Source organism: Chaetura pelagica, unplaced genomic scaffold (assembly GCF_000747805.2).
Source record: "Chaetura pelagica isolate M959 unplaced genomic scaffold, ChaPel_1.0 scaffold181, whole genome shotgun sequence".
Classification (NCBI taxonomy): Eukaryota; Metazoa; Chordata; class Aves; order Apodiformes; family Apodidae; genus Chaetura; species Chaetura pelagica.
In genome coordinates, this window is record NW_009951992.1 from 1,662,468 (window position 1) to 1,676,649 (window position 14,182).

Sequence of the window (14,182 nt, forward strand, 5' to 3'; positions counted from 1 at the left end):
AGAGCCCTGGGCTGCGCCGCTTCCGGGCACGTGACGGCGGCGGAGGGAAGAGACAGGCCAGGCCTGAGGCTTTTTTCAAAATCAGTAAAACTTTATTCTATTTCCATTCTTTGCCATTAACAGAAAAAATTGGAGAAAGCAATGTTTGTTTTACAAAGATAATGCATCTCCCAGAGAAGAAAACCCTAAATTGAGAATAGAGGTAACATGAAAAAAAAACAAAACAAAAAACCACAGTCCTGCCTCTATTCCAAGAACAAAACTCGCGATCGTTTTGGTTAAAGGAATATTCAAGACCAATCATTCCGTTTTCTTGCTTCATAAAGTGTGACTGGGGGAATGGAGGGATGGAGAGGGAGGGGGGGGGGGAAAAAGCACACAGACATCAACTATTTCACCTTGATGAGTCTCAGAACAGCTATGGAAAGCCTAAATTTATTCTCTTACAGTACACTGGGTGCCAGCTGCAAAGAAGAAAAAATGTATTCACTTCAGGCACAACTTCTTTCTTTTTAAATTTAAATCAGTAAAAGAAACTGGGTTGAGAAGCTGCAGTGTTCTAAGCAGCAGCAGATTTGTGCATTGTTTTAAATATATTTAAATTACCACACTGATGGCACACCTCAGCCTTATGAAATTCTGCACTGCATGTGTTTCAGAACGCTACAAAAACAAGTCTACCCCAGAGATTTCCCTTGAGCTCTAACAACTTTGCTGGCTAAAGGACTCAAGTTAAATGAAATACAAAAACATTGTAACATTTGGCCATCAACTTAAGAATGTTCATACAGATTTTGTATAAAGTTGCATTTATTTCACCCTCACATGGTCCTCAGAATTTGAGCAGAGTGAGCTGAAGTGAGCCCCCACTTCCCCCGGGAAGGAAAGGCTTAATGCAATTGAGCACTAAGGCATAGTAACACCTTGGCCAAAACAAGAAGGACAAAGCAGAGATCACTGTAGTGCAGAACTCCATAAGGTTGACCCGAGCAGAGCTCTAACGTTACTCACAGAGGCAATGTAGAGTTGCAGTTACCAGTTGCGTTAAATGCACCATTCAAAACAAGCTTCTAAAATGTGATACTATAAGGCGCCACCTTAAGTTCTCCAGAATGCAACTGTGCATAATTTTAAAATGGTTTCATAAATTTATTTTAAACATAACATGAGAAGGTGTTAAAACCGGTGTAATAGCTTCTTAGAATTTGGAGGAAGGGACGAACAGGGAGAATTCAGTGCCCTTCACCAGCCCCACTGCTCAGTGCACAGGTGAGGGGTTGGGGGTCAGTCTATAACACCAGCTTGACGGATCTTTCTCTCTGCACCAAATCCCTGCAAAAAAACAAAAATTTTTAGCTCCCACATCAAACTGTAAACCTGTTGTCCCAACCAAGTAGAGTGAGCACACTTGTAGTCTTCAGAAACAGGAATAAAACAGGTTCTGCAAGTTGCTCTTTATACTCCTGGACACATCACAGGTCCCAGACACTTCCTGGTCCCTCTGCTTACCAAATGCTCAGACCCTTATGTGAAAGCCAAGTTTAGATGAAATTATTTCACTTACTGTCTCTGAGGGGAGCAGGTTTATAAAAGAAAAAAACATATCAAGATGGCCATTATGGGCTAGAGCACAACAAGCTGCTACTCTGACCAGAGCACACAATCCTGACACAGGGTCCAGCACCCCCGACTTCACACAAACACAACCTGCTCTCACAGCAGATGAGATGTTCACTGCAGAATGAACATGGACACTACGATGCAAACAGCTCAGGCTCCCAATACAGGCAGGACACAAGATTATGTTACCTAAGTTGAGACACAAATAGCAGTTACTGTGCCAGCTAGTCTTGGAGCAAGCTGTACCTTTGAGTTATCCGGTCCCCGAGGCTGACGAAGAACTGTTAGACGAGGGGCACTGGCATCATCCAGATTAATGCTCTTCAAACGATTAACGAGTCTATCGGGGCGAGGAGCAGCAACAGCCTTGGCGCCTTCGCTGTAACAGAGCCAACCACAGAGCACTTGTGAATTCCCAGAGATGGGGTGAGGTACCACACTGAGCCCCTTCCCCCATTAAGCCATTATCATCATTTGCCTCATGTGAGAGGGGCCTTCTGGATCACTCTGCGTGTGTCTGCTTCAAAACTGTGACTTTAAACACAGGCAAGAGACTCTCACTAAAGGTGACTGAAGTTCAGAGCTGTTGCTCTACAACAGCAAGCTCCAGTCCAGAAGCAGCATGCATCCCATGGCTGTGATGAATGTGTGTTAGATGAAATAACTTTAAATCCTCACCAGACACGCCACACGTTACAGGCACTGCACTTTCCTGTGCGCTGGTTCAGGATTACTGAGAACTCCACTTCATCCCCAGCCTGTAGCTCCACACCGTCCTGAACTTCTTTGACATGGAAGAAGAGCTTTTTGCTGTCACCCACTTCATAGTTAATGAAACCAAACTGAAAACCAACACATTGTAAGGTTATTTCTTCCCTCTCAATCCCCCTCAAACAGATGCAATGACTTACTAATTTCTGCCATATGAGTAGTTTAACTACTTCTAGAAAAAAACCTGTCTGGAAACAATAACTTCAGAAAGTCTAGGCACTCTTCTTTGCTTTGTAAAGTTATACTAAAACCGCATAGTCTGCAGAACAAGTTCTGAAATCTGCCAAAGTCCTGGCAGTTGTATTAAACAGAGAAGAGCAATGCTACATGGTTTTTCTGACTCCACTTGAAAAGTTTCACAGTAGAAACCACCCCATTTTTTGGCCTGTCACTGGCATAACATGTCAGTTACTTCCATTTACCATTCCACTCATCCGTATGTCAGCAGAAGTCATCTAGCATCTCCATAAATGACTAGGGCTTAGTGCTGCAGAATAACTATAAAAATAGAAAGCATTCATAGCACTTAGTTTTCTAAACATGCTGATTAGATACTAACTAGGGAACCATCAGCTTTCACGTTTCAGATGGAGTATAATAACTGGCTGTTGAATACTACAAAGAAACTTCTTCTAGAAGCAGAGTATGTTCAGTTTTGTTTTGAAGACTTTTTTCAAAGCTCTGCTCAACAGAAACTATTTAGATCAATGTATAGGACTCCTCAAAAACAGGTTCTTAGAATCAACCCCAACAGGGACTGCAGATGTGCTGGCACCAAACCCAGAACTGAGTTCACCTTCACTCAAATCACACCACACAGGCTTGTATAAACCACTACTTGCATTACATAAACTTGCTTCCTTGGGAGCAGAGTACAAATCAATCCATTTGTGAAGAAGCTTCCTGGATCCAAGTGCTGGACTGGGTTTTCATCTGCTCTATGCCAAGTCAAGCAGCTATTACCTACTAACATGCATCTTCTCTTCACAGCAGCAGCAGCCCTCACTCACCTGGTCCTTCACACATTCCACCGTAGCTCTGCGGAAGGGCGTGATGTTCACAGCCATCGTCTGCCCATTTTGACCAAGAACACAGAGCTGAAACTTTACTGTCTCTCCCTTTTGCAGACAGTCACCTTTGTTTGCCATTCCAACAATTCCAAATGGATAGAACTCTCCTTTCATCTCACCTAGAGGAGGAAAAAGTACAAAACAGAATTAAGTGGCATCCTTTCCTACCTCAGGGCATTTAGAACTTATTTCCAATAATACAAATCATACTTGTACTTCAAGTTTAGTAGCAGGAATATCATTTGTAGTATGAATATAATGCTCAACACCTCTATTTACAGCTTATTAAACTTGTAAGCCTCTTGTGCATTTGTGAAAGGAACACTTGTAGTTTAAAACCAACAAATCTTACCATCCTCCATGACTTCAATCATGCCCTGGTACTCAGTTTGTGTGGGATCTACACTCCTTAAAGGTCGAATTACTTTACCAGAGTAAACAGTTGGATCAGCTTCCTCAGTGATACCATTCACTGAAAAGACAGTGCAAGAACAGGATGTTTTAGTAATGTTTTATTTTAAAAAACAATTAGTAAGTGATTAAGATTGACCAGGAGCCAGTAGTTTGAACTGCAAGACACCTAAGGCAATGCCCTCTATCACCCAGTAAAACTCAACAGCTTTAACATAGCAGTAAGTAATGACAGCTTATCCAAGAGCCTTGGTAAACAGAAAGTATCAGGGACAGTCTTACCTGCATGAGTTTTGTTCACCTTTTCTGCACTGACTTTGTTTCCTTTGCCTTTTGACAAGCTGTATTCAACAGTGTCTCCAAGTTCCAGGCTATCAATATCACCACAGTATTCACTACAGGAATAGAGTATAATTTTCCTTCAGTTACATGACAACAGTGATGCTCATCCAACATTTACGTAAGTCGACCATAAAACATTTAACTAGCACTGCACGTTTTCATGAAGCCCTCATTCAATACAGTGAAGCATTTCAAATATACAACTATATATCTTGGCCTGCAATTCAGAGGCATAGAACACCAAGACTGCTGACCTGACCAAGAAAAAAGCCTGAACCAGACCAGCAGTGATAATAAATGGAAATAGAGACACCCAAGCATATATGTGTGTGAATTTCAAATGGGTTTAACAGTTAACCCTACCAAACTCCCCCACCCCTCAAGAAACAATAATAGAACAGCCATTCACCTGTAGTGGAAAAAGATCTCCTTATCATGATTTGCTGTTTCGATAAATCCAAAGTTATCTTTCAGGGCTGCCACATAGCCCAAAAGTCTCTTAGAGCTGTAATTGCGTCCCAGCATTCTGACAGAAACAGCTGTTTGCAGACCAGTTCTCTTCACTTCACAAACACTGAACTCAACCTGTTAGAGAGAAGTGTACCAATATCAGATTGAAAAAAAAACACAAAACAAACCACACCCACCAACACCATAATCACCAATGAAAAACAAAACAAAAACCCAAGGAAAAAAACCCTGGAACTCCTCACTTCAAAGATATGTAGCTCTAATCGATAACTGGGCTCTTCAAGGAAAATAATCTTCTATCCACTACTCTACCAGAAACATGTAAGACATTAGCATTTACTACATTCCAAAGAGTAGCAGTCACACCAGTGACATCTGCAAGGCAAGCTAGCCTCAAGCACTCAGCTTCTTTTACCCATTAAAGATGAGAATCTTAATGTGATTTGCTTCCTTTCACTACATGTATTAGCAGTGGCCCACAGTGATTTGCTTGTAAGGGTAAGTTTTTTCCTCTTCAGCAATCATGTCAAAGTCTTTATATTAATTTCCTCTTGATCATTCACAAGCAGAGGCCACTGACTCAGTAAGAATTTCTTGTTTAAAAAAAGCATAATTTACATGCTAAGACACTTTTTTCATGTATGTGTCACCAGGTTTTAGAATATTTTTCTTAGTTTTACAAAGACTAAGCCACTCAGACCTAGGACAGAAGCAAGAAAAAAAAAAAAAGGTGAGAATACGCAGATGCCTCATCCTTCATTTGTACCAAGAGGGAGATCAAACCCAGTAACATGGCAAAGGGAAGTTTGCATCTCACAATGCACAGAAAAATATTTCTCAGTGGTACACTTGGTTTTATTACCTTATCTCCTATCTGAGGATTAGCAGATCCTTCCACATCCTTGGCCTGGTAAGGAATGGTCAGTTTTACTCCACAGTCATCATAAACAATTACTCCATCCTCAGCTTCCTAAAAACAAGACAGTTCAGCAACTGATGTTTCATTCATAAGCAAACACATTTACATGCAATTCAAGCACTGCTGATCTGAGCCACAGTTCTTTTACAGTGACTGCTGAAAACCACCATCAAGCAATAAACTCTGAGTAAGAAGCTTTAAATGATATTAAACAATATTTTTAAAGGTATTACCACCATTTCCAGCTAAGAAATTATTGGAATGCACTAGAAAACAGAAACTTCCCATCAAGTTCTCGGAAATTATCAACAGCACGATCATTAATGATGCTTCTGTTATCTTCATTCACACAAGTTAGTTTTTGCTGACTGCTGTCACCAGCTATTCAATGTAATTCACATACATACAGGATAAAAAGTGCTTTAAAAAGCTGCATTACAGACTTTAATGAAGCAGCCTTAGTCTCTAAAGCCAGAAACACAATACAGGTACTTCACAAGAGTAGCATCACCTTCTCTTTGCCTTTATTTGGGCTGGTGGCTTTGGCTGGAGTGGCTTCTTTCTCTATAGTGCCCACAAAACGGTGATCTGACTGGGTGTGGAAAGAAACCGTGCCCTTTGGAAGTTTTTTAATTCTTATAGCATGATTTCTTTGGGCAGACAACATATCCTGAAAAACAAGATCGACCAGATTTTAGACAGACTGCACATAATAATCCCTTTAAAAATGAAGATTTCTTACAAGTATTAACCTCACTTACAGGAACGACAGTAAACTCTACTTCATCAGAAATATGGAGTTGATTTCCATCCATAATTTCACTGAAGTGGAAGAACATACGAGCATCCCGGTCCACACATTTAATGAAGCCAAAGCCATCTCTCATTGCTGCAATCACACCCTGAGAACAGCCAAAAGGACAAGTACAGCTTTATTACTAGTATGCAACATCTGTATGTGGAGTGTGGCATAACCTGAATACAAGTCCTGAACCCTCTGAAAACACTTCTTGGTTTACGCAATACAGCTACAGTTAACCTCAAATGCAAACAAGTTATATTTATCTAGTTTCTCAACTTAATTCCTTATGAAGTGGAAGACATAATTTAAGCCGTTAAGAACTACAGTTAAAGAATGTAACTATTACACAGAAAATACAGTCTTGAACGGGGTAACTACAAACATATGCATCACCTAGACAAGTATTTAACACTTGTGTACACAAACACACCCAAGAACCTAAATAATCAGGAAATAAAACTGGTGGTCAGAGGAAGTTTAAGAGGAAACTCAGATTTCCAAATACAAATAAGCTTATTTTTAAGAAAGCTTTTAAATTTCTTTAAGACACATCATCACATCCATGGGTGTATGTTATGGTATGATAGTTACATGATATTTTAGTGGACTGCCTGATAACCACTAGAAATTGAATGCTGATTGATAAATGAAATATGCTGTGCTCTATATCAACTGCCAAAAAAAAATAATCAGTTTCTCACCGTAGCCATTCATTTAAAAAAAAGAGCCAAAAAAGTGCTCCAGGAAGTTGCTTGGAGTTCATTACTCAAGCTAGGAAGAACTAGGACTAGATCCTGCCAGAGGTACTGAGCATGACAGAATTCACAAAAATACTAAGTTCAACCCAGTTACTGCAGAGTCTTTAGCAAGTCTCAGGGAAGGCTTACACGATTTGAATGACAATACAAAGACACTTTCCACCTTCAGAAACATTCTCATATAGCTTCCAGAAGCTCAGGAAAATCAGCTAACCTTTCTAGAAGTGGCCAACACTTGTGACCTATGTAACAGCTCAATTCAGGCAAGCAAATATATGCAACCAGGGTAGAAATACAGTATTTTTATACAATACAATTCCAAAACCTGTAGGCTGAAGTAAAAGTTTAGTGGTTTTCTTAAAGCAAAGGTACCCTAACTCACAGCATACTGATGTGGTAGCACTGTAACTGGACTCCAACTGAAAAGGAGTTTTCAAACTTAACAGTCTAGTTGGAACAGAACCAACATTCCAAATTACAGGAATGAAATATATTCTTTAATACTGATTAGCACTTCCATCTTAGTCTCCGTAATCCACAAAGAGCTTTTTGTATGTCATAGAATGCAGCTGTTTACTATCTTTCTGCTGGACCCTCAGACACAGAGAGATTGGTCAAAAAACACAAAACCCAGAAGCTGTACACAGCACCTCCTCCAAATTTTAAAGCTTTACACTCCTGAACCAGAGTAGTTCAAGGCTCTTCCAGTTTTCCTAAGGAACATGAGAAGTTACTTATTTAGACACAAGCATGTGAATTTTTAAACTAGTAGTTCAAGACTGCATTACTTCTGTCAGCTAGCAATTCAATCTCAGAGGGCTAACTAACGGCTAATTTCCTAATATGATTTCATTTACTCACTAGTTAACTTTTATTGTTTTGAAGGAAACATGCACAGCATTAATTCTGAATTTTGTACCATTTAAGCACTTTGCTTGATGTGCACAGCCGAGGAGTGGATTTCAGAAAAGGTAACGGAAGACATTAGTGAATTCTACATTAAGTTACTTTTTAAGACAAAATTCCCACGTTTTACTTTCATTTCCCCTCAAGAGTTAAAACTTTTAAAGATAGATACTTGCCATTTCCCTAGTTTCATTAGTAAACTGGAAAGTATTGGGAAGGACCTCAATATTGGTGGCTCGTTCCAGTTTGTCACGTCTGTCTGTTGAAATATTGAATCGAACGTGGTCACTTTCCAGCAAAGTCACCTTGGATTTTGTATCTTTGTCTCCAAATGGAAGTTCCTTAGGAATCACAAAGTCGACTTTGATGCGGCCAGGTAATGGATCACTCTAGCAGACAGAAAACCCAACATAAAAAGTTAGTTCACTTACAAGGCTCAACATAACTGCAGACAGAATAGTTGGCAGAAAGACTAATGCTAACAGAAGTGTGGACTCCATTTGCCTCCTGGACTCAGGCCACTGCGCTTCGTTTCTACCACTCCTATTTTGTAATTTACCATCCATAGCCAAATGCAAGGTAGTTTTTGTTTGTAGATTCTTTCAGTTGGTTTTAAGTTTGGTTTTTTTTGTTTGTTTTAAGCAAGAAGCAGATATTGCCAAAGAAATTAAGACTATTTCAAGAATTAAATTAATAACTATATTTACAAAACTTATAAAAGACAGTGTCTTCTTATTAAGTGTTAGCACATGCAAAAAAACCCATGTCAGACCTTCCCAAAACAATGCACACTCAGCTAAAACCTTAAGGGAAGCACCTGTATACTCCCTTTCCTCAAAGCCACACATTAAAGGTCAATGTGTTTGCCAGAAACGTCATTAACTGTTAATGCTCACAGGAATCAATAGATCAGGCTTATTCCAGCAAATATTTTCTCCCCTTTTCTCTATAATTTTGTCTTAGAAATACATCCTAAAGCCACAAAATTCAATGGGGAGTATTTGAAACGTCAAAGAAAACATATACTCCTCAATGTACTACTGCCCTAATCCTTGCTCTTAACAGCCTTCAGAAAAAGGCTATCAGTGGTGGCTACAGCTGAGGCCTACTCCTTTACTCTGATGGGATGCTATGCAGCACGGATACAGGAAAAGGGGAACACTTTTACTGCTTGACTGGAATTCAACTCAGTCAGTGCAGCATTTCACATAAATGTAAGAAAATACTGAAATTCACCTGGTTTTTGCTGGGTACTTTCGGAATTACTTTGGTTACAGTTCCTTCAAAATGTTCAATGCTGATATCTTCAAAAATGACAGTTCCTTGAGGCAGCAGTCTAACATCTGTTGCAACTTCTTTACCCTAAAAGCACAAAATCAGTCAAACAGAGAGGAAGCAAGGTAACAGACATTTTCCAGTGAATCTCCCCCTCCCCTTCTTTCTACAAGTGAATTTGAGAAGACAGACAGCTGTCCAGTTATGCCCTAGGATCTCGTCTTCGGTTTTACTGGATTTCGTCTTACATTTCTGTCTTTGATTGTAAACTCCACATCATCACCAGGCTGTAAGGCTTCTAGGTCACCTTTAAATTCACTATAGTGAAAGAATATCTCCTTCACGACATCACCCCTCTCAATAAATCCAAAGGCTTCCTAAGAACAGAACAAAGTTTTTTTAATACATTGCCCATTCTCTTAAAATATCAAGACAAAATTTTACAGGTTTTATCAAACACAATGAAACACTATCACAGACAAGCAGAGCAGACTTATGAGTACACACAGCTAACAGACTACAACAAGAAATAGATCAGTGGAAATAAATGGGACTTCCTTTGTTAAGAACAGTATTAGTATCAAAGATAAGCTCTGTAAGCCCTTTCACCCAGTTATACCCACAGCTCCAAACTGTTAAAAGCTCTTATTGCTGTAAATACATTACTTATAACACCACTTGTCAGAACAGCATTTTATTTTCAAATTAAACTTTAAAGATAAAGCATCACTTACTTTCATGGCACAGACTACTCCTTGACAGCGGGCTTGTTTCTTTTTTAGTAGCATAATGTTACGAGCACTTACAGCACCAGTACTAGAAGAAAAAAGCAAGCTTGAAACAACTCACTCCTAAGATTACATTTCATAATGTCATTGCAGTTCTTGTAACAGGCACAGGCCTGACTACAAAAACAGTATGAAGCCAGAAAAGAAATAGCAACTTACTGTTTATTTGTATCAATTACAAAGTTTATTTTATCTCCTGTTTCCAGCTGTACATTTCCTTCAACATCCTCTGGGGTGTAAGTCAGGTAAAATACTTCCTATAGAAGAACATTGACTAATATTAGTATATTTGCAGAATAGCTGTTTCAAAGCAACAATAACACAGGTTTGTTTGTTTTTTTTAAATTACAGTATCTGTTATTAAATAAATGAATTTAGCAAGAAAACTGAAAATGGTCAAATATGGCATGCAAAACTTTTTTTCCATCCTGCTGTTTTGATGAGTCTGTAACAAGCAATTTAAGTAAAAAAGTTGTACATGACTACCTTTAAACGTCAATTTCTAAACTTTGTAAGTTCAAGATGAGGATACATGAACATTACATAACCCAGCTTCATTAAGTTTTAAAAGAGAAGAGCAACTGTTTGGCTCTATATCAAGTTCTTCACAGACAGAAGCAAGCAAGCTGTCAATTTAACATTTCTGTTTGCAGTAATTACCAAAGCAAGCTTTTTTGTTTGGCCAAGAACTAGAGCTCTTAGCAGTCGATTGCCTATGTTAAATTCTGTCATTTTTTTTTGCTCATAGAGCACAGTGATGGATCAGTGAAGTTTCAAGTAAAATACGTAAGCTTTACCCCATTACGTTCGTAGCATACACTCCCTGTTGGACTCTGACCCGGGGCAGCTGGAGATTTACTCTCTAAATTGTGAGGAACAGCGCACACAACCTACCAGTCAAAAAAAAAAAATAAAAAAAATCCATTGCTAGTCATTTCAGGAGCAGCATTGCTGAATACAAGATGAATCTCAATATCCTCTACTATTCACTTAGGGATGCACTTCTAGTGTAACTCAACAGGGAATGCCAGGCTGCCAAGTTTCAGTCTTACAGGACACCTAGAGACCCTAAGAACTCTCTGGAGACAAGAAAGAGCTCAAACTAAACCCCTGAATTTTTACCAGAAAAACAAAAATATGTTTCAGTGTAATTTAATACTCTATGTAGTTAATATGCATGCTAAATCAAGCTACCCTTCTATACTGAAAAAAAGGATGGACATTACACATGTACAGAAAACCAGCACTAACCTGTCCATTTATTCTTTCTTCAGGTAGTATTTCTGGTTTTATTTTCACCAATTTAATAGCAATGGGTTTTCCAGTTCGGCGATCAGAAGACACTTCAAACTCAACATCATCTACAAGACAATCAAAAATTGTAATGGTGCCACAGTTTTGGTGTGGCTTTTTTTTTTTTTAAATAAAAATCACTTTATGGTTACTTTTGATAATTCACTGCCCATAGCCAAACAAAGCAAAACTCAGGAGCTTTTATTACCAAGGATGGAAACTATTTAAAATATTTCCCTGACTATTTTGCTTACTGCCTCCTTTTGCTAATCAACTACTCTATTGCAATGGCTTGCCCCTCAATAATTCCCTCCCTCTGTCCTACTCACTATACAGATGACTTCACACTGAAGTCCAGACAAGATAACATGCCATTAAAGTTTAGAAACTTCACTGTCACATTAATTAGTAGCACAAGGTAGCAGTCTCCCCATTCCAAAAAATAATGAGCCATCTTCAAACTAATTAAAAAAACCAAACTTGACTATTCTGTCACAGTCTAAACACTTGCTTCCATCTCTTATACTAGTTTGACCTAACACTGCACCTTTTTCAGAACAGCCACAACTGCATTAACACAAGCTGCACAAAGTTTAAGTGCTGTCATGGTATCTCACTGGGAGCAGCAGATCATTAATTTGTCTCTTTAGCCCACCAGAGGCAACAGCATGCATATGTTCATGCCACAAGATAAAAGGATTTTCTTTGACACTCAAGAAACTCTGAAAGTTGCCTTATTACCTCCTACTTTAAGCTCCTGTAAGTTGCCATTATACTGTGAACAGTGGAAGAACAGCCTGGCTTGCCGTTCGGAGCACTGAATGAATCCATAGGAGGTCAGCAGTTTCTCTATAACCCCAGTCTCACGAAGCGCTGCCGAAGTACCATTGGGGTACCCGTTGTGTCCATTGTTGTGGAGCAGGTTTGGATCAAAGCTCATCTGTTTAAAAGAAAGCACAGGGGAAAAAAACCACAAAACACACTCTACTTGTTTCCTTTCTTCATGCCCGCAGAACACAGTAACAAACACAAACAGCTTGTGGAAGTTATTGTAACAAGCTAATTCTAACCATTTTTTAAATAAGAGTAAGGACATCAAAATAGTCAGGTTTTTGCATAACAGGCAACTAATCTACAAAACAGGCCAGAAATACAACAGCAAAATAAGACTTGTTTAGACCAAAACAAACTTCTGACTAACCATTATACCTCAAAATACTCCTACATTCACTATTTCACATGAGAGCTTCAAAACTCTTAAGTATCTGCTCTTCTAAATTGAACAGCTAGTTATGAACAAACAATTAGATGCACAACCCAGCAGTTTGTTGCTAGTTTGTCTTTTCAGTCTTTCATACTTAAAAAAATGTTTTTAGGTTTTTAAACATTTTTGCACAGTTGCACTATTAATACTCAATTAAACTAACATTTCTGTAACATAGGAGATAAGTGCTAGAAAGACGGAGGAAACCTGAAAACAGCAATGAACTAAAAAAAGTTACAGCTGTAATGAATGTTAGATTGATAACCACGAAAACCTCTTCTTATTTTTGCATGGAGGATGTATTTTCTTTTCAAGTCAAAGGCTCAATCTTGGAAGGTCCATTTACTAACTCACTGGTATTAAAGATTACTAAGTAGAGGTTATTTGAAAAAAAGGAATTGGAACCACAACACAACCGCTACTAGAAGAAACATTAATAAACAGCTCTCAAGAGTTATAAGTATTGTTTCATAGAAGCATGTTGCAGATATTATTAATTTGTCATACTACTACTAAACCAATATAACAGCAAAGAACTGCTAAAAAACCCTCTAATAAAACCCATACCCTTCTGTTGATAACTTGCTTCCTATTCAGTTTAGAAATACAACTATTTATATAATACATGCACCAACCTCGCAGTGATATTTGAATATTGCACTTTCAGTAGTATTAGCCGATTCTTCTGTTTCAGCACAAGTTTCTAAGGATGAAGACTGCTATTATTAATAAAAATAAAAAATAAAAAAAAGAAGAGCAAGAGAGAGCAAGAGAGATAGAGAAAGAAAAAAGACAGCAAGAGAGCGTGATCTATCAAGCTAATAGAGAACACAAGTGCTGCTGCCCTGGGCAGTTTCAATACAGCACTGGAGAAAACAAAGACTACTATAGCAGCGTCGGGACGTGCTCTTTTGAAGCTGTTGAGTAGGCACAAACTTCTTGTTTCAGATCAAGCCTTGTATCTTCAGTGTAAGTTTCCTCTTCTTTGGTCTTGAGTTGTTACGATGTGGTATATTATTTTCCTGATCTGAACTTGAAGCAGCAGTTTCAGGTGGTAAATTCTGTTCTGTTCCACTTCATACTGAAATGAGGAAAAACACACTAAGTATCAATTTAAAAGAAATTACACATTAGCCCTAAGTGCTCCTACAAACTGGTGCATTTTCTCTACCTTAATCAGTAGGTTTGATCCATCGTAGAAAAGATTGTTTTGCAGAGGTATTCGGCATTGCCGTTCTCATTAGTCCTCCCAACAATAATTTTATATGGGAGCTACCTCATGATTTAATCAGTAAGTGCTTGCACACATCTTCAGAGTTACAGTAGGGTATGTGTGTGCGGTAATCAGAACTTTCTGAATTTTTGTTCCAAAAGGTAAGCCAAAGACTGGCAATACCCGAAGCACCTTCAGCTTTACATAGAAATAAGCAAATGCCACAATTATAGGTACAGATACTGCACGCCCATTCTGCACAGACCACATGCACCCTGG

The 14,182-nt window shown here is 38.7% G+C and overlaps 2 protein-coding genes across 2 annotated transcripts in view; both read right to left on the bottom strand.

Annotated features, from left to right (window-relative positions):
• NRAS (neuroblastoma RAS viral (v-ras) oncogene homolog) overlaps positions 1-769 on the bottom strand; it is a 3,986-nt gene extending 3,217 nt beyond the window's left edge. The window contains exon 1 of the mRNA XM_010002349.1: positions 746-769. Coding sequence (XP_010000651.1) covers positions 746-769 — 24 coding nt within the window. The remainder of the gene's footprint in view (positions 1-745) is intronic.
• On the bottom strand, positions 75-13,408 carry CSDE1 (cold shock domain containing E1, RNA-binding). The gene is made up of 19 exons (XM_010001973.1): positions 13,326-13,408; positions 12,168-12,366; positions 11,385-11,494; positions 10,931-11,023; positions 10,293-10,390; positions 10,080-10,161; positions 9,594-9,722; positions 9,307-9,432; positions 8,247-8,459; positions 6,366-6,506; positions 6,116-6,274; positions 5,548-5,655; positions 4,624-4,799; positions 4,155-4,267; positions 3,814-3,933; positions 3,402-3,580; positions 2,299-2,462; positions 1,867-1,999; positions 75-1,332 (listed from the first exon to the last, which is right to left on the bottom strand). The coding sequence occupies exons 2-19, from the start codon at positions 12,364-12,366 to the stop codon at positions 1,285-1,287; spliced, it is 2,391 nt and encodes a 796-aa protein (XP_010000275.1). The 5' UTR covers positions 13,326-13,408; the 3' UTR covers positions 75-1,284.
• Positions 13,409-14,182: the final 774 nt, after the last annotated feature.